At 47.4% G+C, this 25,008-nt stretch overlaps 1 protein-coding gene across 5 annotated transcripts in view; it reads right to left on the bottom strand.

Moving 5' to 3' along the window:
• The window catches only part of GABRA3 (gamma-aminobutyric acid type A receptor subunit alpha3), a 91,935-nt gene that overhangs the window by 33,095 nt on the left and 33,832 nt on the right, over positions 1-25,008 (bottom strand). For all 5 annotated transcript variants that reach the window (XM_048959592.1, XM_048959593.1, XM_048959594.1 and 2 more), the window contains exons 2-4: positions 23,672-23,794; positions 20,631-20,752; positions 2,182-2,249 (exon numbers count right to left, since the gene is read on the bottom strand). In XM_048959592.1, coding sequence (XP_048815549.1) covers positions 2,182-2,249; positions 20,631-20,752; positions 23,672-23,754 — 273 coding nt within the window. In that variant the 5' untranslated portion in view covers positions 23,755-23,794. The remainder of the gene's footprint in view (positions 1-2,181; positions 2,250-20,630; positions 20,753-23,671; positions 23,795-25,008) is intronic.

Here is a 25,008-nt window from a genome sequence, read left to right as displayed (position 1 = left end):
CTGCCGCTGAAGTTTCATAGACTTTATTTATGGGCTCCTGGAGGCTGCAGAACCAACTAAACTTATCATTGTGAGTGATTTCTTTCCTGCAGCTCTTCTCAGCAGCATTTAAAAGCTGCTGCACGTCACTTTCTTATAGGTCACAGAAATACCTACAGGTTTTGCAGCAGATGGAAGCTAAGCAAAAGCATCTCAGTAAAGAAATTCAGCCTCGCTCCTTGGCTACAGAGCCGTTCTGTTCAAATATGAAGAGAGAAAGAGTGAACCCTTTGGTCCCATGGCTCTTACTCATAGGGGATATTTTGCCCCTCCACAGACAATAACCTGCCCTTAGTGGTCCTAAGTTCAGTAAAGTCATTAGTCCAAATGAATGAGTCTGTATCCAGCCATAGGAGGTAGGTTTGGTAAAGTACTTATTGGGATAAAACCTATCTTATTTAGAAACCTTCATCCCTATTAAAGCTAAGGAAACACTCCCAAAGAAAAGAGATACCATGTAGATATTCTTTCCCTCTTTTTTTATCCTTCCTTCCACAAGAGCATCATTTCCAGGTCATTCCTTCCAAGGAACACACTAGCTTTACGGCATGTTCTTCTCTACCTTATAGAAGTAACTGAGCACATGACGACTGAGTCCTTCTCCTGATTCCATCCAAAGCATGAAATTACTTTTTTTTTTTCCTTCCAAATTTCCCAGGGACTAAGGCCAAGCTGCAGGAGGTCACTACTGACGATTTGGGCGTATGTCAGGTCCCATCAGCCCCTTCTTTCCCAACCAGATTGAAAATGAGACAAGAAGTCCCTCAGAGCATCTCCTGGAGAAGGCACACACGTCCTCCTCCGCATTTCGTTACCAGCTGCTGTCCTCCACGCTGCACAGCAGCTCTACCTGCCTCTCCTCCATCATCGTAATTACAGTCTGTGTCTGCATCACGATGCACAAGAGCAGCTTTCCATCGCGATGAGTAATGGCTGTGGGAGGGACGGAGCCAGCTCATCGGGCAGAGTGAGCTGGGAGGGAGGGACTTCCCTGCTCCTGAGATGAAAGGAACCCCTGCGGAGGAAGGGGCTCTCCCCACGCTTCCAGGGGAGATGCGATTTTTCTCACACATCCCTGTGAGCATTTAACACCAGAACGGCACGCTCAAACACATTCGCCACGCATTTGTAAAATACAAGGAACCAAAGCATGCGCGGGGGAAATAATTTATTATTCTTTAACTGTCTCTCTAATTTTAAATTCATTTTGTCAAATCACATCACGGAGAATACCTTCCTCTTTTCAATACCTCAAATTTCTTCTTCACAGTTCATTATACACGCTCCCTTAATCAAATATGCTCCACCTTGGAAGTAATTATCAGATACTCCCCACAGGCTAAGATTGCTGAATGTATTATGGGTCTGCTGCAGCAGGATAGTGAGAGAAATGGAGAGAACTCAGATGAGATTCATACTCAACATTAAGTTAACTTTTCACCCCAGAAGAATTGATCTTTTCAAAGACACATGGGGCTATGTGGTGGAGCTAGCACTGCAGAGAGACTTAGTTCTCCACCAGACTGTTGGTGAGGCAGCCAAAGAAATGCTCACAACCATGTGAGCACAGAAAATTAAACTTTCCCCTCTTCGGAGGGGCTACAAGAGGCTGGAGGACATTGCTTGGCCCGACTGGAGAAGGCAACGGCTCTCTCCAAGCCCAGCACTTCCCATCATCTGGACCCAGTAGTCAGATCCCATCTGCAGAAGGGTCCAAGCCTTACGGGATGTCCTCACGTGGCAGCCTGAAATGCTGAGCAGCTATGGCCAGGCAGCTCCTGTGCAGCAGGGCGCACATGGAGCGCAGGCTGCAAGAAGCGCTGTTGAGAAAGCTCACCATTAATTATGCTCCACAGTCCTGCTTTAATTAGAAGACAAACTGATGTGGGAATACAAGCCTAGATTCAGACCTCAGGCCTTTTCATTAATAATTTTCCCTGAACATGTCAAAATACTGCAGTCAGTTCACTCTTTTTCTTTTTTCTGCTTTGCTTCCTTTCTGGTTCAAGCACTGGGGACTGTTTGTTGGAGGAATCCATCCTCCCCTGGCACTGTCATCCACAAAGGCCAGGTCTGAGTGTCCTCCCTTCTCCCAGGACCAAGCAACCCTCCCCTGTCAGGCAGCTTCCCAGTGGCACTTACCATGTCTGTGTCTGAGACGGGGCCAAAACTTGTCACGTAAATATCTGTCTTGACTTCAGTTACGCTGTCTGGAAAAAAACAAAAAACAAAAACAAAACAAAAACAAAAACAAAACACACAAAGAAAGAAAGAGGAAAAAGCAATTATATTGTAGAGTTCATTGTCCAAGAAGGAGGTTGGGTTTTGGTGTGGTGTGTTTTCATGGCAGATGCCACCCTGTCAAAGCCCTTGGTGAACTGGCACCACAGTCCCTACTGCATCCAGCACAATAGCTGCCTTTATCAGTTGCAATAGAGCAAAACCATCTCTAAGCAGCTCCGCTGCTCTCCAGTTACACCAAGATGAGTTTGCCCCACACAGCCTGATGCTGTGTGCTTACGAAACGCAGGCAGCTACTCAATACACAACACAGTACAGATCCATTTTCAATATAGAGGTATGTGCTGAAATGCCTTTTAATCTGCAATCCCTTTGTGCCTCCCAGCCTGATAAACAGCCGAGGAATGTTCTACCAGTTTTAGGAAACCTGGGTTTTGTTACAGCTTCAGGCTTGTCTGTACATAAAAAGAATCAATATTCGGATTGCCTTTTTTCTCACACCGTGCTTGCTGTTCTCCTGACGAGCAACTGCTCCTGCAAAGCTGCTGTCCCCATGCATCACACAAACAGCTGCACCCCAGTGTGCTGCCCTCGTGGATGCTGAGCTCCAGACACTGCCCATTGCCTCAGTTCCTTCTTGGAGCAGCAAGACTTGGGGCAGCGTTACTCATGTGCCTTCAGGTCGAGAAGAACTGAAGTGCTGCCCAGAACAGGGCCAGCAGCAGGCATCGTGCACGCCAAGCAGCACACACGTTGCTCTCATTTTGACTGCCTTCATTGCAATCTTGGCTTGTTTGCTAAATCAAATCTCTGCTGCTGTCCCATTTTGCAGGGAAAACAAGGCACAGCAAGTGGGTGACATTCTGGATTCACATCGCTATGCTCTCTGCCCACTGGGTTATACTGGAAAATGATGAATGAGATGAGTTCAGCACTATGCTAACATAAATCCTTTCTGCTTTAGGGATAGATCATGCAGTTGTGCTCCTTTTGTACAGTGCTGGCTGGGAGCTACTTTCCCAATGGAAGAATCAATTTAGAACCACAAGTAAGAGCTTTATTATATATATTTATCTGTAGTGTCCCATTGTGGCTACTGCAACAGCTTTGAAGGTAGCCTGGATGGCCCATTGCTCAGCTCAGCTATGGAAATCCTTCCATCCTCTGACAGTTATTTTGCTGTATTATGAAGCTTAGCTTTGTGCTTCAAAGTTTTGTATCCAAAAATAAGATAATGCATTCTGTCAGGGTTTTCTCCTTAATGGCTCAACTATACATATACATGTCTTTAGTTATTATGGTTGGCGAGCATCTGACACAGCCTGTGGCTGGTATTATTGTGCTATATAAGTAACCCTTGATCTTGTCTGGATGTGATGAAAAGAAGGTTAAAGAGAAATATGTATGCAATACATATCTTTCTGAAACACCCAGAAGCAAATGAGACAGCATCCTGAGCAAAGTGAGCTCTGTAAGACTTAAATACTCGGGAAATTCTCTCCACCTTCCTCCAAGCTAGTCCCCAAATGAGACACAGAGCAGAGAAGAAACCTCCAGTGAAGCGAGGCTCTTCAACGTATGCTGCGAGAGAAAACTCATTATACTTCAGAGAAAACACAATATTTCTCCCTCCCCTCCTCTTTTTCTGGTGTTCAGCTTGCTCACCATAAATAATTTGCAGCTGTACATCTCAGAGCAGCTCCACGGCTGGCCATGCAATGCAGCAGCCAGGTGAGCCTGGTGGGAGCTCTGCATATTGCAGGGCAGCTCCATCACTGCCACATGCTGGGGTTCTGGGCTCAGACACCGGGTTATTGATCTGCCCCAGAAAATTGAGGGAATTGGGCACCCTGCACCCCTCGTGGCAAAAACCAGACTGAACCTTTCCATTAATAAGTGCATCAAGGCAGGGCAGGAACTGGCCAGGATCCAAAGGGATTTCTAAAATGGAACCATTCCTGAGCAAGCAGGGATTTTAGCAGAGCAGGAGAATCCTGTGATGATGAAAACACCAGCAGAGCAGTTTGAGCCCCTGAGATTTGCTTCCTGCATGAGGCTGCAATCTGAGGGTGTCTGCACAGCTCACAGCCGTATGACAGTGATACCTCCTTGCCCCTGCATCCCCAGCAAGAAGGATCTGCACACACCCGGGCAGCATCAGAGCAGAACTGCCTGCCCTGGTTTCAGAGGTACAGCAGGGACACGCCAATTCCTTCCCAGCCCACAGCCAGCTGCCTTGCCAACAGATATGATAACTAAGCAGAGAGTTAGGCATTATCACCAGACCTGTTGCAGAACATGTAGGAGCACTGTGTTCCCATCTGCCGCCACCTGAGGACTGGGAATAGAAGACAGCACCTAGAAACAGCAATGGGACTAGAAGAGTAAGGGATTTTTGGGCTCAGCATTGTTGAACACGGGCAGAGTTAAGGCAGCCAGGTGGTATGTCCTGCTCCTGAGCCATTTAGTACCACAGAATCAATAAGGTTGGAAAAGACCACTAAGGTCACCTAGTCCAACAGTCGACCCATCAGCACTGCCCCTTCTCTCCCAGGCACAAAGTGCCTCCCTGTGGGTAACGCTTTGCTTCCACTGCTCACATTCCACTGCTGGGCAGATCTGCAATGCAAATGTAAAACAAATGCTGCAACATCCTTTCCCACAGCGTTACCATGGCACTCCCTACACCTGCCTGCTCCTTAAAGCCGCTCCTTTCTTTCTTCAGGAATTCGCTACTTCCCCCGTGCAAGCAACAAACCCTCTATTAGCATTATGCGGAGGGCTGGATTCTGCCACCCCATGCCAGCAGGGTGGGCTGCCTCCCTTTCATATGCAGTGTAAAGCAGTGCTTTGGGGTTCCCATTCCACAGCAACCACTCGCCCATCCCCTCCCAGCCCTGGTTTCTCTGCACACAGCCAGGAGAGGCGGGCATCCCCCTCCCTGCACTCCCCCCTTTAAGTGCTCACGGCTCCCCGGGCCCGTGAGGAGATGGTTATTATTTACCAAATGACTGAGTGCTATTTTTACTCGCTTCTGCTCTGGGAGCAGAGGCAGAGCCGGAATACAAATCACTGCGCCTCTCTCCTCTCGGCTGTGGATGGCAGCGCTGCCTCGAGCGCTTGCAGGGGGGCTCAGGGGCGGGGGTGGGAACGACTATGAAGGCTCTTACTAAACGTCTTGATGCGCTCATCGAGTGCTGCTTATTTAAGAATCTCACCCATATTATAACCAACTCGTCCGGCTGCATTTTGGCTCTGGATGTGCCAAACAAGGTCACGTTTCCCAGCCGGGGCTCCCGAAGCCGTGCCGTCAGTCTGCAGAGTGATGCACCGGAGGTTCCCCGCTGCTGCATGCTGCTAAAACGGGGGCAAAGCCGCAGCAGCTCCGTGCTGGGGATTCCGGGCTTCCATGCTGACGTAGGGAAGGCTGCGCAGCCTCAGCTCGCCGAGGAGCTGGGTGAGAGAAGGACGGGGGTTTCTGAGATAACTGCAGCAAGCAGAGAGCAAGACGGTGCTGTCGCAGCACCCAAGGGTACCAGCCCAAAATCTGCTCACAAACAGTTTCTGGATGCGTGTGGTGAGGGCAGCATCACCGTGCAAAGAGAGGGGATGGCACAGCCATCCCTGCAGCACATCAGAGCAACTGTGCCGGGCGGCACGGTGCGTTGGAGCCAGCATCTCCAGGAAGGGAAAAACACAGAAGGGCAGTCAGTACAGCCAGCCCCACCTCCTGCCTTCCCCCAAAGCTCTTGCCTCGCTAACTAATAAGCAGCAGAAGATGATTTTTGCAGTTGCTTTTTGGGTGTCTTCACCTTCATTTTCTCAGCTTTTTACTGTGGGGATTTAATTTCCTTCCAGTGTCAGACTGTGGAACACAGGAGGAATAGGACATCCTCTCCTCCCACATCCTGTGCTGCAGCCCCAGGAGTGCAGCCTTCTGAGGAACACAGAGCTGACCTATGCCACTGCCCTTGGCTGCACCGCCCTCGGAGGTGGCACGCTGTAACTGCAGCCCACACCTCACCCTGAGCCCCCTCCTCTCATTGGCACCTCGGTCCCATTGAACCAAACTCAGCGTCTGTGTTTCCAAATGCCATTTGGCAGCTTTAGTGCCTCAGCATCCTTGAATACAAAATGACTTGTCCAGAAGCAGTGGCCACTCTCACACTACATGCACGTGCCCAGGTTTCACAAATTCATCCTCTGAATCTTTCCCCAAATTGGATGGCAGCATGTACAGGTATGCCAAGCAAAACAAGAATATACATAAGATACTTTGGTCATCTAATCTGCCTCCTTCACAGAGGAATAAATTGCCACCACCTCCATGAAGAACACGAACAATAGAGAGCTATGTGATGAAGTTTGTTGTCTCCAAAGGGAGGGCAATCCTGGAGGCAGTTGTGCCACCCAGAGTTGCCACCTCTGGTGGCATCTGCCTCTCTCTAATGAGCACAGAAGGAGAGGAGTTTGAGGGTCTCATGGATGAAGGCTGGCATTAGCCTCATGCTCCCACCTATAAAGGGCAGTGGGGTTAAAAACAACGGGATGCTCACCCACTGCAGAGTGGGGTCAGCCAAGGACTGTGCACAGGAAAACTCGCTCTCTGCAAAATAAACCACAGAGCGAGGAAAGAAACAATATAAATGTCTGAAATAAATGTCTTATCTCAGCAAAAGCAGGGGTGAGTAAAAGCCTGCAGGGGATTGCCAATGAGACGTTTGGATCAGATCTGTATCTAGCTCTGCCTATATGTCATCAGCTATTTGTCTAATGTGGTTTGCTCAGCCATTAGCTTGCTTTCAGAAACAGTCTCACAAAGTGGAGATAACTCAGCCCATGTAAGGGATCCGACCCCTCTCCATTACACTCCTGGTGACTTCTGAAGGCCTGGAATCAAACAGGCCTCACAAATGTAAAGGAATCAAGGCTGTTGGTCACTCCCCTTGAAATTTCAGCTGGCTGCATCCAGTGTCCTTTACAGGAACTGGACAGGGGACCAAGAGGTGAGCCAGTCACCACCTGAGCACAGCACATCCAGGACATACAGCACCTCCATGCCTATGGATGCTCATCCCCAAGGACCCCTGCTGGGCACAAGCTCTGCAGGTTACATGGGGAGGGTCAGCTCAGCCTTTGGAACAGAGCAGCCTCCCTGCCTCTTTGTTCCAGTGCCTCACACCAGCTGATCCCATCCAGCAACCCTTTCTCTTACTTTTTCCATTCATCTGCATAATTTCACAAGTCTTGCAGGCACTTAACATCTTTGAGGTACCTGCTTTTCTGCCAGCCTTTGTTCAGATCGGCAAATCAGCTCTGAAGCTTTCAGAAAACAAAAGACAGAAAGCAAGCTGTGATAAACCTCACCCCATCAGGAGCCCAGGCAGAAAGAACTACCAAAAAGGCTTCACAGAACCACACGCATGGCTCATGTAATTTAATTTAGCTTCCCCTCATTGCTCCATGTAGACATGCACATATTACTGCATTAAATGAGTGACATCAAAAACAGGCTCAGAGGCTAGAATCAGTATACGGTGCAAGCTTTTGGCAATATATATATATATAAAAATTAAAATATCCATGCAGAGAAGAGTCAGAAGAAGCAAGGTGCGAGGATGTGCAGTCATGGAGGCTTCACACGCAGCCCTCATCCTCACACATCCAGACTACAAACAGTGACTACAAATTAGCTGAGCTATTTTTGCTACAGACAGAAACAAGAGAATGAACAAAGCTACTGTAGTTTCTATTTTAAGGACTCAGGACACCCTCAGATGCTGTAAAGACAGAGGAGGAATATGTATGTGTGAGTGTGCTTTTAGAGCTCCAGCTCTTTGAAACCCTGTGGTAATGGAAGAGAGATGCTATACAAACATGTTTGTTAAATATTATAAGAACAGCAAGAAAATGTGTAAATGTTAATTAGAATACATAACAACAAATTCAGTACTGATATCTGCCCTCAATGGCTCAGCCAGGGGTGCTTGGGGAAGGCAGTCCTGGCATGAGCACAGTTTGGCCCCTTCTGCCCCAGCCCCGTTGGGCTGTCATACACTCTGCCTAGCTCAGAGCTAGGAAGCCCTTCTTTAACACAAACTCACCTCTCTGGCCCCCAGAAACCATTCACATGCTCAGATATGAGCTGCAAAAACCTCAGCCAGTGGAGTGCCAGTGGAATCCCCAGCTTTGTACTGATTGCTGAGGTCTGTAACTCATCAGAGTTCCAGGAAACAGATAACACAAGGGTGAAATACAGAACTGCTATTGCTAACCTGATAATCACTGAGATGTAGAAAACCAGTGGAAAGGCTGAAACACTAGGAAACAAGCAGGAAAAAAAATACAGAGACTTGCTGCATTACATTAATTTTATGTCAATGCAGAGGGAGAGAGAACAATACAACTCTCCAGAGCATGTGGGTTGCAGGCTGAGCCTGAGCTCACTGGCAGTGCCAACCTGCCCTGGAAGAGACACACATCTCTGCTGTGCCTCAGTTTCCCCATGTCCCTTTGCCTCAGCAGTGCTTTCCCGTGTCCCTGGCTGTACTTTGCCTCAGGTTGGGTGATGGACAGCAGTGCACAAAAAGCAGCAAAAGCAAAAGGCGGCAGCTCCTGGGGCTTGCTGTATGGCTCAGAGCAAAAGTCCATTTAATTCTCAAGCATGTCCCCTGAGGCCAGCGCCAGGTACAGAGAGAAAGATACAAGCAAACCATAGCAGGGAGCAGCACGGTAATTTGCACGCTGGCTCCCTTATTTCCCCTGTGAGCTCCTGCCTGGCATGTCCATCAGTGGGAGAACTCAATCAGCCTCTGCAGCAGCGAGCTGCTGGTGACACTGCGAGCATCCTTCATTGCTCTCGAGGTAGTGGCACAGCCCCCAGCACTGCCTTTGCCTTTCTGAAGGCTGAGGCAAGGTTTTGAGGTGCTGTCTCTCCCCTCCGATGCATGGGTTGCTTGGCTACACAGCCACTGCTCATTTAGCTGGTAGCCATACCAATATGAGGTACAAATAAACTTTTAAATTCACGTTGCTTGGCCCTGGTCAGCTCAGCTGCTGTTTTACCCCCAAGTGAGGAAAATCCTCTGAGAGGAGATTCCATCACGATTCCAAATCTTCCACTCCACAGCAGCTTTTAGACAACAGCACTGCCTGCCCCGTGGGCAGGAAGGCTCTTTGCTCACTGCAGTTACACAGGGCAGTAAATACCAAATTCTCAGTCCTGCCCACTACATGAATTACGATGTGCTGCACCACACAACAACACTCCCAGCAGAGAAGTACAGAGGGCAGATGCCTCTAGATGTGATTTTTAATTTCCTTTGCTGGGGATAATGTTTTCTTGTTTTAGCAACATGCGTTCAAAGCATCCCAGTTCCCATAGCAACTCCCTGCTTCCATTTAGATGTCATTTCTCATCCCATCCCATCAGAATTAGACATCTCCTCGCAGAAGTTTTGAAGAAATGTCTTTCTCAAATATATATTTATTAGAGGCAGTGTATGCCAGTGTTCTTTACTGACATGTTTTTTGGCGATTTGCAGCCTACAATGGAGAGAGCTGTCTCCAGAATATGTTGGCTGCCACGCTGCCTTTTCTCTGCCTTTTTTCAGCAAAGACTCTCTCTTTTTACTTGCCACATAAAAGCCAGAACCTGCTTTGTCTTGTCTCCTTTTTTCCCCTCAGTCCCTTGTTCCCATCACTCCCCTATACCTAGCTCCTTGCTGACACAGGGGTTGCCTGTGAGTTTTGCAAACACACAGTAGGAACCCAGTACTGGGCAGGAGCTGAGCCAGGCTCCATCCCACAGTTTTCTGTACCCATCTCTCTCAGGCTCTGATGCAGCAAAGGGCAGTGGCAGAGTCATAGCATCAACCTCCAAGGAAAGCTGCATTCCCATGGCAAGTGATATCCAGAGATCCCGTCTTCACCTGCAGGAATAGCACTACAGCAGGCCTCAGAACACTTACACAAGAAAAAAAAACAGCAAAAATATAAAAAAAAAAAAAGGATTGCAAAATAGAAACTATTGCAACAGTCCCTTAGCCTTGGAAGGGAGGGTGGAGCAGCATCAGGAGCTCTAGTCGCCTTTCTGCTCCCAGCTGCTTTGGCCCTGATGCACCACCCCACTGGTGGTGATGCTCTGCCCTGTATCACAGTCAGTGACCCCTGCTTGCACCACATCCAGCACCTCCCACCAGTGCACAGCACACAGGCAGTGCTGGTCTTGGAGGGCATCCTGGCAGGAAACCACATCAGAGCTCCCTAATAGAGCTGTAACATCGCAGCTTCAAATTGCCTGCCACCAGGAGACAAATCCAGGCAGGCAAATCACTGGGAGCCGCAAGGATCCAGCTGACAGAGCTAATCCCAGACACGTTTAAATGAAAACACCCAGGGAGCCTCACTCAGACCCTACACGACCACTGAAGCTCACTGCTCTGCTCCATTCTTGGATGCAGCCTGAGCAGAAAGCACAAAACAAGGCAGAGAATAGGGAGCAGGCCCCACTAGCCCTCAGTAAAGCTCCTGCTCACGTCATCACAGACACCATATAGATAAATGTTACCACTCTCCCCCAGAGAAATTGCTCCATGTTTTCTTAGCCCAGCCTCCAGCAGGGACATGCAGACCAGGGGACACTTCTTGCTGACTCCAGGCTTCACACTAATTGTGCCGTCCCACCAGCCATTAATCAAATGTCTTCCACTGGCATTTTTATTGAAAATCAATTTAATAAAGTAGGTGGGAGTCCACATGCTTCTGTAACACCAGATAAATATTCATGGAGGCTTGTGCTGCTTTAGCTAAACGAGATTTTTAAAATTAACTGGTGCAATTCCCATGCTCCTTAATATAAAGCTTGGCTTGCCCTTGTTCAGGGCGCTTGGTGGCATACCAAGGAGCAGTGCCTTGCTTTCAGGCTGACACCTTTTGGCAAGGATGCTGTCATTGGTATGATGAGTCTGCTGGGGTCACTGTGACCTGGTGCAAATCCCCAGAACCACAGCTTCAGGATTCAGAACTACCTGGAGTGGAAACCTCACATTAAGCCACTAACAGTGTGGCTGCCATTTCTACCTCCACGGGTGTGCCATTTGATTTATGCTTTTCCCTCCTTGTTTAAGCAACTGTTGTGCTCCAAAAGCAAATGAAAGCCATGGGAAATTCTTCTCCTGGATGCTTATTGAAGGGGGTGAAAAGCAACCAAGCTAACACAGCAGTGAAACACACCCACACAACGCTTCGAAATGCACAGGGCACAAGGGCTGGGAGCAGAGCCAAGCACCAGGCTCACTCCCACGGGGACCACCTCTCTTCTGCAGCACTTGCAGCCAGCACTCACCCTGGGGCAGCCCCTTGCTGCAGGACAGCAGTGCCCAAGGCTCCTTCCTGCAGCTCTCCCCCTCAGAGGCAGCTATTAGCATCCAGATGGAAGCAAGTAAAACCTGACACATTGATCAAATTTAGTAGAAAGGCAGGATCCAGACAGCCCTTATCAGTGTGGGACTTGTACGGTGTCTAACAGCTTCATTGTTAACTGGAGCTGCGAGGAGCTGCGGCTTCCAAAAAGCAGCAGTGCAGGGCAATTCAGCTGCTGCCAGGACTGCTGTCACGTTATCCTAGTGATACCCTTCTCTTGAAAGGCAGTTCTTTGGAAATCAAGTGCATCATCATTTTGCTTCTGCTATTAACGCAAACTGACTTGTTTTCATCGTTACAGCCTCGACCTAATTCCCCGTGCACACGCTCCCTACAGCGGCTCAGATCTCTGGACAGGATTTGCTTTCTCTGTGCTTTCGTGACATGAAGGCTGTGACTAGCCCCAGAAAGCCTAGGACTGAGAAAAAGGTACAAAGAGCATTCCCTGCCCTCCCAAGGCAGCGACAACCTTGTTTCCAATGCCCCAGCTCCAGGCTGGAGATGAATACAGCCCACAAACTGCAACCCTAACTCCTTCCCCTTATCCCCAGAGGTGAACAGTGCCCACTTTCCAACTCTATGTGAGTCCAGTCACTGAGTTCCTCCTTATCCACATCATCTGGGGACAGTCCCGCAAAACCCTGAGCCTACTGATCCACTCCTGTTCAAGCAGGTGTCCTTCCAAGAGATCACCTGTGCTGGAGACAAAATGCCTGTCAGCAAACAGCATTAAACACAGGGTATCATATTCAACAGATAATGGCATGCTTTTAGTTTATTCTCTCTTGGATGCAGGTCACACATCTAATGTCATCTCCAAACACCAAAATCTTGGACGTGAAAAGGTAAAGCTTAATTGCCTTGAACAGCAACTCTTGTATTGACTCCAGCAGCAGGCCCATAAATATTAATACAGCTACATTTAGCCCCTTTCAATTATACATACAAAATTAAACATCTTTCTGGGAACAAATCAGTCAGGATAGGGTTTGGGGTTTCTTCTTCCCCTTTTTAATGCATTGTGCATCAAAATAATAATTCTAATACAGCTGTGGATTAAAAAAAAAAAAACAACAACAAAAAAACAACCACCAACAAAACAGTGGATGGAGGCAGAGGCTTGAAAATACTTCCACCTGCCTCAAACAACCATTCAGCACACATTCACACCAACTGCACGCTCCTAACCCACCCCATCTTCTCTCCCTTCTCATCTGCTCCCTTCAGTCCCATCCCTGCCTGGGTAGAGGCAGGTTCCCACCTACACCATGGCCATGCCCAAGCAGTGCCTTCCGCATCTGAGGAGCTTCTCGTTTGTACAAAAATCACATAGCTACCCTCCTGATGTGCAAATTAATTATACCTCGCTTTCCTTGCCAAAGTGGACCTAATGGTATTAGAGTTACATGACAAAGAAAAGTGATCAGAAAAGCTTTCTTGTAATGACAGTGAGATCGATGGGAGAAGAAGAGCTGAGGTTTCATACTTTTGTTCCTTAAGGCTCTCACAGACAGGCAGGATCCTTTTCTGGGAAAAGATTTTTCCAAATTCTCAGCATGAGAACAGGTACATCTCTCCAGAGGGAAGGGCTCTGATCTCTCTAACTGGAACACCTCTAATTTAATTCCCACATGTGCAAGTCCCTCTATAGAAAACAAAACGTCTGGAAAGAGAAGTTTACACCTCATTTTTGGCAGAACAGTGGCTGTTAAGTGACTAACACGGCACTCACAGCACTACAGGAGACGTGTCTTCAGGTAAGCATGAATTCAGGACTGCAAAAAGCTGACCTGGTGTGTGTGAATGCAGATCATTTCCTCAATGCAGAGCCTTTGCCATATTCCCCCTTTGCAAACTGCTCTGTGTGGAGGTTCTTTCTTTTCTTTATTGTCACTGCATCCCTTCCCTTAGAAAGTTTACCAGAATTGCAACTGATCCTTTCAAAAAAGAAGCACCTGAAATTACTTTTGCAGTTGAAATAATGCCTCCTGAATTTTCAATTTATTTCGCTCCAGCCGTGAATCATCCCATCCACTGATTCAATCTGAACTTTGTCATCAATGGGATTTTCCAGTCGACTTGGAGGAAAAAAAAAAACATGTTGTTGGTTTGAATTATGCTATTCTAGAAAGTAAAGTGAACAGGATGTCCTTTTCTCACAAAGCAAATTGCAGACTCAGAACTAAGCTATGCCCCATGTTTGCAATTAGCAGTACACCACAGAAGCATTTCTTTTTTTAAAATAACCATTAGTTGTATGTCTTTCGGAGTCCCACTTTTGAAGGTTAGGGACAAATAAATCAGCAGGGTAAATTCCTGGCCCCAACAGACTAAGTGAGAGTTTTGCTCTTCACCGACAACAAAGTGAGAATTTCACTTGCAGCAGAGCTTGGCTAAGGGAACCCATAGGCTCAGCCCACACAGCCTTGTAGCAATTCACTTCCCAAAGCCCCATAAACACTCCAATAGTTTGATTTAATCAGATAATAACCCTTAAACAAACAAAACAGCATTAACACGCTAACTGGTCTAAATCAGCAGCATCAGTCCCCTCGTCACAAGGAGCTGTGAAGATGTGATTTGAACTCTCCTTCCAGATGAAACTGGTCTGAAATCCACCACCAGCACAATCAGTGACTTTTCCTCATCAAGCAGACACAATTGGTGCCTCTGTATAGATACATGAATTGCTGCAAGCATTTTGTCTTCTGGTGCAATGAATAAAATAACTGCTCTTTCCTCAATATCTGACCAGTTGTTTCAACACCAATTTCCCAGAATTAACCAATTAAAGTTGTTTTTAAACTCAGTAGAAGCTAATAAAAAGAAAAAATCTTATTTCACAATCAGAATTAAAGTCACATTACAAATCCCTTACATGGAACTGAACGGATGGAAGCTCTAATAAATGTCTAGCTGCCATGGTCCAACAGATCAATAAAGACATCCTTGTAAGCAGTTTATAGCCATCTATAACACCATCTACTAATGTTCTTAGAACCATCGAACACATGTTCAGCATGCTTATACACCAGCTCATGCCTTCCAGAGTCATCATAAACACAAATGGCATCATCCTATCTCTACCTCATATCCACAGTTTCCCCTGTGGGGAGAAACAAGCTGCCTGATCTCAGCACTGCTTTGGACAAGTCTAGGACTGAAGCTTTGAGAGGTATAAATGAGTTGGATCAAAAGTCCTCCAAAAACTTACTCTCCTGGAAAAATTTCTCAACCTTTAGGAAAATCTTGCTAACATGCATATATGCACAGTGGGGTAAGTGGCTTGGGACACACTCCTCATTGCAAACACAGTAAATTAAGGTACTGTCTAAAAAAGGCACCCAAAGCAGCTTGAAAAACACCTTTACCCTCTCCAGTTGCCTGCAATCTGAAGGCTTGGTCACTCCCCCATGAAGAACCGAGGTGACCAAGGACAGCTTAATCACTGGGGATCATTCAGCTGCACAGCTACTGCCTGGACAGGGCTGCTGGCAGGGACCCACACGGTGTCTGCCCCACCTGCCCCTGCCCCCAAGGGACACGGCACTCACCTAAAGCTCAGGTGCTGCTTCATACTGGCAGCAATGAATCTTTTCACGACGGGTTTCTGACCCCTCCGGAGTGTTTGTGATATCCCTGAAGCTCTGATAACAAGCCTGTTGCCCTAAGCAAATTCATAACTTATTTAAGAGAAGACTTTCACCCTTAGGCACAGCTGTCAAGCCCATATTCCTCACTCGCCTTCTGATGTGTACATGCCTTTACACACTGAGCTCCCTCTCCCTCTACATCAGGGGTTTAAACAGCAGCACCAGGGATTTCTGCATGAGAGAGGGGAGCATCAGGGGCTGTGCAAATCCATGGCAAAGCTGCCTTCAGAGAGCTGCACTCAAGGGGAAAACAACCTTTTTTTTTTCTATTTTTTTTTTTGTTCATAGATCTTAACTTCAGAAATTTGACAAGGCAGAGCAGGGTCCCTGTTGCCCAGAAAGGTAAATAGAAGAAATCACTGCTCAGGCAATGTCTCAGCTTCAAATTAAAACTCATCAAGGAATCTCAGACAAAGACAAAAAGCTGAGATAAGACATGGATTTTCCTCTAAGAAAGAGGAAAATTCCTCCCCGGAGTAATCAATGCAAGGCATGAAGTCAGATCAGAGAGAAAAGATGAGAAGTTAGAAGAGGTGGAATATTGAGGCAGAGAAACAGATTAAGCATAGCCCTGAAATCCTGGAAATCATAACAAAACACAATGGACCGCTGGGCTTGTCATCTAATGCTTCTCCTGCACAAACAACAGATCGAGATAATGTTTATGACACGAGTCGTAGGTACCTTCATGACACACAGGGGAAAAACTGCACCTTGGAGAGAAAAGGAACTGGAGGGCAGACAGAGCCCAGCCCCCCTGGTTCCTGGAATCAGCTGCAGGGAGCACTTCTGTAATTCTTTCATTCTATCTCAGCCCCTCTGCCTGAATGGCCACGTAATAACTGAGAAGCTGTTACCTGCAGGAGGTCATGACAAGAAGACAGAGGCACTGGGTGTAACGCACTGAGTGGCTCACAGGAGTGTGTCAACCCAGATGGAGCCACTCTGAACCCAAGACCAAAACATTTGGCCATCAGCACTTGAGTCGGTGACACATGGGTGGTTAAAGAGGGATACAGACTTCTGCTTGCTCAGAAGACATCATGCCAAACTGCACCATCAGTAAAACAAACAGAAAAAAACACTGAACCATGGAAAGAAAACAGGGAAAGCTCCAGTTGGGGTGCACTTCACTTAGAGAAGAATAAAGAGAATCTATTAGCAGGATAAATATTAACAGGTTACAGATCAAAACCAATTGCAAGGCAGAGCTGATGTAGCAAGCCCAGATAAAAGGCACCAGGGGTGCCTGTGTTGGGCATTCTTGGTTTGAGTTCTGTACAAGAGGCAGAGCCTGAAACCCATTTGAGCCAAAGGGTTTCTGCACTGAGCCCACTGCGAGCACGAAGATGTTGACAGCAAGGCATGAAGAACAACATCCCACTGGAGATGAGGAAGAGGAGGCAATCAATATCCCCAGCTGGGAGGACACAAGCTGGGACTTTCTCTCTGCCTGGGGGGACTCACTTGCTGCCAGCCCTGAGGATGATGCCCTGCCACCAGGGGAGAAGAGATCATAAGGGCCACGTACCTTGCTCTTAGGGAATGGCATTGCTTTAATCCAGCTGCCTGTATTTGCTGATCCCTTGCCCTGCAGTAGGCTCCTAACTCTCATCGCATCATGGGGACACAGACCAGCAAGATGTCTGACCTGGTCCTGCTGATGGGGCAGCGTGTGGACAGACATCTGGGGACTCCAGAGTGATGAAGTAGGAGATTTTCCAAGGAAATGCCACAGATTACCCTGAAGGTGATGCTGCATCCAGGTGGGAGAACAGCCATTGAGACCAGACCAGCTGCTTAACATGCTACAAATTACAATTAAATTGCAGTTGGAGAAACTGGCTTATCCGGAAAGTTTAAAGTCCATCTCTTAATAACTGCGTCCTCATGGACCTTCTCCTTGTGACAAAACCCTGCCCTCCCTGGCAGCCCCTAGGAAAGGCCAGCAGCTTTCTGGAGTGCAGGCTTCTCTGACCACCCAGTATGGGAGTTTAGTCCAACGCTGCTCCAGACTCACTCAGAACCTCACACTTACACTGAGCAGCACCTCAGGCTCCCTCATCTCCTCCAAAGCAGATAGCTTTGGAGGGTGAGATGGGATAAATCCTTCCCCTGCTTTGGAAACAGCTATAGAAAAGCCCCTGTGTCTTCTCCCTGATAGAAAAGGAAAGAAATGCTGAAACTCTCCATGTGGTATTGCCAAAGAGCATTAAAAGGAAGGAAAAGTCTGTGAAAAGTCTGGAAACCTCCCTTCTACTCCTCCCCTGGCATTCACAGGATCGATGTATTTAAGTTGCAACAGAACAAACCCTACAACCACCAGATGGAAATAATGCTGCTGGAGGTGAGAGCTGCACAGGGACCATCGCTGAACCTCAAACAACCCAGGGACAGGCACTGTGAGCTCTCTGAGGTGATGCTGTGGGCATCCAGCTGGCCGTGCAAGGCCTGCAGAACATCACTCTTCACAGTAAGCAGCCAAAGAACCCACAGAGTTATGTGTGCATCAGTCATTCTCAGAGTGTTACTCAGTGTCCCATCACTCACATTCACACCCTTCCTGTCCAGGTGTATGACATCTCTCCCTTCGTCAGCCAGTCCGACCCATTTCTCCTGGCCATAACTTTCCATTCCAACCCTTGCAGTAAGGCAAACACCAGGTTCAAAGCAGAGGCCCTCTCTGCAGGAAGCCCCTGCAGCAAAGAGAATTTGTGAGCTATAAATAGATGCCCCTCACCAGCCCTGAGGGGCCAGGCAGAGCATCCATGTGATCCACTACTCCAGACTGAGAGGGGAGGCCAAAGCTGCCCATATAGAACCTCACTCTGCAGGAGATTTTCTTCTCCCACAAGGTTGGCCGTGACAACAGATGTCTCCATTCCCTCAGGGTCCATTTCTATTCCTCTTCTGACTTAATAACCCATCTGCACTGTGTTTACCCAGGGGAAAGACAGGTTATCTGCTGAAAGTTCCTTCCTCTCCACGCTCCATAACATGATCCATTTATGCAGCTACTCCTTTCCCAAGCCCAGACCATTTCAGCGGTCATGGGGTCAGACAGAACAGAGGACTCAGCCCATTGGAGTAATCCATTGCCAGGGCACATGACAGAAACAGGGGAAAAACCTCCTACCAGGCATGGAAGACTTCTTGCTGACACAAGTGGTTGTGTCCCCACTGCCGTGGGTGTTCCTGAAGAAGGGATCTAATAGACACTTCTCCCCTCAGCCTTTCTTCCAACATGGCTTGGTGCATGCTCCCAGATATCCAAGAATCACCAGGACTGCAAGGACTCCTCACTTAAGAGGATGCCCTGAGCCACATCTCAGGGATGGGGTAGCATGCAGGCACGGGGCCACAATCTCTGCAGTTCTGGGTGCTAAGCAGCCTCAGCACTGCTGTGCTTCAGTCTGAGTCTGCAGCATCCTGGTGGGAAGAGGAGCTTTGGCATGGCAGCTATTAGAGTGGGTGGCACCAGATGGTGGAAGCAGAGGGGATAAGAAAATAAATACAAAGAGGCTATCTTGAGGGGAGAAGTCGCCACATCAACACTCTGTTGCTTACACAGACTCCTTTTCCAAAGTCTAAACAAACATTGCTCAGTTCCCAGTGGGCACGGAAAAGACTTTGCTGGATGCGGGGGCAGGAGCCTGGGCACAGCCAGCCCCATACTGCTCCCATGTGCTGACAAGGGGGTTCAGAAGAACACATCTGACACAAGGTGAGGAAAACAAGGCCAAGAAGTGAGCCTGCAAGCCCTGCTGTCTGGTTATCCACTGGTTCTTGCGTAACCTTGGACATTGGAAGCCCATCTCTTGCTGACAGTCACCCCAGGATGGCTCCTAGTTTGCAGCAGGTCCATTTCTGCCTGAGCCCCCCAAACCCACAGCCTTTGTTACAACCTCCTATCTGCATCTGCCAGAGTGTTCCATGAGGGAAAGTCAGAGGTGAAAGCAGCCTTTGAGCATGCAATGTCTGGCTCAGATTCCAAAGACAATTTATTATGTTAAGCACATTATTAAAGGATCTAAAGCAACAGAGCAGAGATATTCCAAGAAAGGTTTTAACTTTCCCAGCAAGGGGGCTCTTGGGAGTCCTCTTGTTAATACTTAGCACAGGCTGTCTGCAACTGAGCCTACGGTGAACATAAATGCCCCCTCAGTCCCCTCTCAGAATCATTTGAGTTAAATCAATAGAGCCATCGGGGAGACTTGAGGAAGCAAAGCTATTAGTGGGACCGCAGTTAATTCTGGGGGAAAGAAACAAGCAACAAAAGCAATAAAACTGATGGATAGCCTATGCAGATAGAGTAACCCTTTCCCAGCTGGGCTCTGTGGCATGGCAGCCCATCTGCAGTGAGGATGCTCTCTGGAGAAACCCCTCTTTTCCAGATTTTCCATAGCCTCTTCTTAGGGCCATAGCTCTCTAGGAGAGATACAAGAAGAAGGCCATGACAAGGTGGGGACAAGGGGGTGCGCAGAGGAACACAGGGTGCAATTCCTGGCTATTGCTTTATAACCAGCATGCAGGAAGACAGAAAGCTTAGCAGTGAGAGGTACAGGGAATGACAGATGCATGGCAAGTCCGGCTCTGGGTAGGAACTGCATTTCCTCCAGTAGGAAGGAACATCTCCCTGCTGCTTCTTCCTCCATACAGCATGCTAGATGCATGCCATGAGCACTGGAAGGTGACTATCTAGGGTTTTGCTTTCTAAAGCACTTGAACATCTGCAGGTGCTTGGAGAAGAGCTCAGTAGCTACTGTAATGGCAATGCTGAAGGAAGCTCAGGAGATAGCAGAGCCCGGCTGAGTGCATGCTATCCAGATCAGTACACATAGAAGATCCCCCCAGATAACAGCTACCTGGGGAGCAGCTGAGAGGACATAAAGAGAGAGGTTCTGCAGCAAAACTCAGCAACTAAAAAGCAAAGCCAGTGTGGATGGAAGGTTCTGCAAGCTGGTGGTGTCATAATTTAGGACATGATACTGCCTATTAAAGTAGCAGAAAAAAATAAAATTATATTTGCTCCATCTACAGGCCTACCAATGTAATGTCACAGAAGGCCACAACAGTTGTAGAGACGTGTGCCTCTCTTCTCACAAAATACCAAACAACGAGATACAACGGACCCAAAACAACGCAACCAACAAGAGACTGGCTTTGGCTTTCCTCCCAGAACCATCAGTTTTGTCAAAAAGTCATCTGTACAGCCAGCCCTTCATTTCTAAAGCTGTACAGATGCAGAGAACATCATCATTCCAACCAACTGACCTCCGAGTCCAGGCCTTAGGCGGTTGTCATAGCCATCCAACAGCCTGTCCAGGATGCGCGTGAAAATGGTGATGTTGTCTTTGCTGTCATCGACGACGTCTGAAACATGCTTCTGAGAAAGCCTGGTGTGTTTGGGGAAAAGAGGAGAGAGGAAAAAAGCCACAATCAGAATAGAAATACTCTTTATACATTCTAAGTATGGAAATGAAAGGACACTTATCCGTGTCCTGGCCCAACTAGGAGTACCCTGTGCTGGTGTCCCTCTCCTGCCCCTATGAAAGGCAGTTGGAGGAACAGAGCTTCTGGGAATCTGAGGGTTATTCAAGTGCTGGCTTCTCCTTGTGGGAGCACGCAGCAAGTGCTGCCAGTTATTTACCACATCAGCCCATTTCCAAGCGTTCTTCCCTGGGAAAAGGAAAGAGGGGCAGAAAAATAGGAAATCAGTAAAGCAGGCTGGGAGGCTGAGTCTGCCATTAAAACCCTATGTGAGCCATTTCTGCAGTTTGTTGAACTTTCCCTGTTTATAAAATCAAATGAGTTTTCATGCTCCTATCTCCGCTCAATGCAAGAAGCCTAGGAGCCCCAAATAAGATGATTTCCTTGGGGCATTTTCTGCCCCAGGTGGAACAAAATAAGCAGCGCATTTCTCAAACAAAACTCATATCACCAAACAAAATATCCAGCGCAATTTCGCAAGCCCAAGGGGCTCAAATCGCACATTTGCATTTTGCGTCTCCCTTTCAATCAACAGAAAGAAGCCTACGAATCCTCACAAAACCGGCTGCTTCAAAGATTTTAAACAGCACAGGGTATCTATCAGTGCTGAAGTTCCAAGCACAGCTTTTCCCAGCAGAAATAACTGGTAGGAACAAAACTAATGGAAAGGCAGAAGACTAAGAAACAGAAAACAAAACAAAACTCAGTAGAGATGCTGAGAATGCAGGAAAGATGGAGAAGGGAATAAAAATACTAAAGAATAAAAATAAAAAAATAAGGGACGTGGCATAACACTGGAGAAAGCCCAACAAACTCCTCCTAGGTGCAAAGCATAAGGAAGGTCAATGCCATCAAACCAGTGCTCTAGAATTCTGTTCAGGAGGTGGGAGCAGCCCCAGAGAGCAGCACAGGGCTCACTCAGCCCATCAAGCTCTGCTCAGCTCATGGGGTGCAGCCATGGCTTCGGTATGAGCACAGAAATGAAGTGCAAGGATTGAGAAATCATTATGAGGAGGAATGGGGAAAAAAAAAAAAGGGAGAGGAAGAGGAAGGGTGCAACATCAATGAAGCTGTTCAAAGCATAATCCTGCAGCATCCCGTCTGGTTAGATGAGCCACCTCTGACGTTATGAGTCCACTTGTAAAGATTCTAGGAAGGGTCGAGAGGATGACAAGTAGCAGAGCTGCTGGGAGTTTTGTACCAAAATGATTCCCCAACACAAAGTCCCTTTCCTGTAAGATAAAGGAATAATAAAATCTGATTTCTACCAAAAAAAAAAAAAAAGAGCAAGTACTGTTGTAGTTATTTTTAGAGAGAGGCTGAATCGATGTTATTCAGCATGTCGCCGTTAATTGAAATATCTCATTTTGAGCAATTTTGACATTAATCTGTCTGCATCAGTGACCAAAGACAGTGGGAAATTGGCTTTCAAGTACTTGTGGTTTGTTTCTCCAGGGATCAGATCTCACATCTCACAAGGGCTGTTGGTCTCTGATTTGTAGTGAACCAATACCAGCTCTTATGGGAGCAGTGGTCAAGGCAGGAAGCTCAGCCTCCAGCAGCTGCACGAAGCCATGAAGCACTTGAGATGCATCCCTCAGCCCCATGCAACATCACAATGCTGAAACAGCAAAACCCCTCAGCATCTCAGCCTTTAATACTTATCTGAACCAAAACAGTGGTTCTGGTTTTCACCTGGACTTGAGCACAAAGGAAATCTGAAATACCTGCACTCCCCCAGGTAAAGGGGATTTTGAGGAATTTAACAAGTGCCTTCTGTAATTAGCGAGGTTTCAATTGTGCCAGCTTTCACTGGATGTCACAGTTAAAAGCAATCTGTAACCGTGTCTGCTGATGGGTATATAACCATCTATAACTTATGAATAGCTAGCACGCTCGTGAAAGCTCATTCATTAATGTTTTATAAGCTATCTTTAAAAATTACCCATAATATAAAGAGCGAGAGGACAGATTTTTGTGAAAGAACTCCTGACAGAGACTCAGTAGCAATGGGGAAAAATGAGTTTACAGATTTCAAAGTGGTTTTACTTAGGCTGACATTTGAGGTTTTGACTTCAACGCGAGCTGTATAGGATCTACATGGAAGGCACCAGGGGAGTGGCAGGGGGGGAAACTGCAGAGCCAGTGCAACACTCCAAGGAGGGATGAATTAAAAGCCTTTAGGCAGGGAAGACAGTTATCCAGCACATTTAATTAGGAGAGGCTGGGGAAAAAAGTCATTACATCCCCACTGGAACTAGATTGGCTTAAGATCCCTTCCAACCTCAGCCATTCTATGAGTCTATGATCCTACGTGCACAGTTCTCCCTACATTATAAACAGCCAAACTGCTGAAGCAGTATTGTTTTCCAGATTGCTTGTTTTTAAAGAGTATTTTAAAAAATCAGAGCTGGAAAGAGGTGTGTGCGTCACTTCCAGGTTAAAAATCATCCAAGCACACTCCTCACCCAAAGTTGAAATGCAGAAAGGCTATGTTTGAAAACTGGTTTTGTTGCAAAAGATGCTGACAACCATCCTTAGCAAGAACAGCTCAACTAGTGTAATGTAATCAGTCAGCTCAGCTGTGCAAGACTGAGCAGTCACTGGGTGAAAGGCACAGGGCTGAGAGCAGAGGCACTGGCAGCAGTCACTGCTGTTGTGTTACATGCCTACAAAGGCTGCCCAGGAGCACAACCAAAGAAACGGCAGAGAATCTTTTTAGGATTATGCCCTGAACTGCTTCATGCAGGTACCAGCGCAGGTATATTGAAGCACTGAGAAAGAACAGCAGCCTTGGCCAAAGGCCTTGCCTCTTGCCACCTTACCCAGCATCAGCAGGGACAGCTGACAGCAGGAGTCCAAGGGCAGCAAGAGAGAGAGATGCCATTCCAGTGAGCCTCGGTGCCATGGCCTCAATGCACAGCGAGCAGCAAGCGAGCCTCCAAAACCTGCCATGGGGGCACAGAAGAGAGAAGATTTAATTTACTAGGAGGAAAGCAATTGATTTGGTTCCATTTTTTTTCCAGTGGTTCATCCATGTCAGCCGTTATACGCTTTCTAGAGTGTCACATTTGTTGGACCAGAGGCAGCACTGTATGGTCAGAGCCAGGAATGTACGTACACATATACATGTTCATTGAGCATCCAGCAGCCCCTCAGGTGCTTTGATCCCTCCCAGTCATTGCACAGTTCCATTTCCAAAGTGATCACACTGCTTCTTGCACCCATCCTTTCCTTCTCCTCACCTCTCATGCTCAGGCATCACCCAGCAGCAGCTCCCCCAACTCATGCTGCCCAGGGACACCCACAAGTCTCAAAACCCATTTTTTTCTCTTTCTGATGTCTTTCTGGACAGTTAGACACTCATTTAATTCTGCTAACGACATCACCAGAAATTATCATAAACTTAGGGTACCAGGGCTCGAGGTAGTGGGAGTGTTCAACTGTACCACACTAAGCCTGCTCAGATTTTTTCATTAATGTTCAGTTTTATGTTTATTGTGATGCAATTACACATTTAACTGCCTTTCCCCTTTTATGTATCTCATTATGTTGATGCACCTCAGAACAGTACTGCCAAGCAACAGCCAGGATAAATACAGCTTGTCATGACGTCTGCCCGACAGACAGCTCCTGCCTGGCACACACGGGTGGCTTGGTGCTGCATCAGCCAGGCACAGCCACGAGCCCAGAGCCACAGCCAGGGACTCCTTTTGACCACAGCCTTGCATGGAGCATATTTCACATGTTACCTTTGTCTTCCTCCCCATTACTCATTTAAAGCCTCTGCCTCAGCGCATGGATTGATGTTGTGCAGCCGAAAGTTTGGCTGTAGGTTCAGGGCCTTATTCAAGTGGAAGGCTACCAAGTGGAGCACAACCCTCCCACTACCAGTAAGCAAACACTCTGGGGGAAGCTGTCCTGGCACGGGCACACCTGCACCATCATAGGCAATGAGCCCTGCTTTGAAATCAATCTTCTGACTCCTGCCACCCTACAGCTGAGCAGGGACACAGGTTGGATTTCAAGTATTTGCTGATGAAGTACAAATTAGGGAATGAACATCTGCTCTGTGGGAAACTCCATCAGTTTGGGGAAGCTTGTTCCAAAACAGAACAAGGACAGATAAAGTGTTGATGTTTCTTACAAGGCAAATTCAGAA

This window comes from Lagopus muta, chromosome 13, assembly GCF_023343835.1.
Source record: "Lagopus muta isolate bLagMut1 chromosome 13, bLagMut1 primary, whole genome shotgun sequence".
NCBI lineage: Eukaryota > Metazoa > Chordata > Aves > Galliformes > Phasianidae > Lagopus > Lagopus muta.
This window is presented reverse-complemented; position numbering and strand designations above follow the sequence as displayed.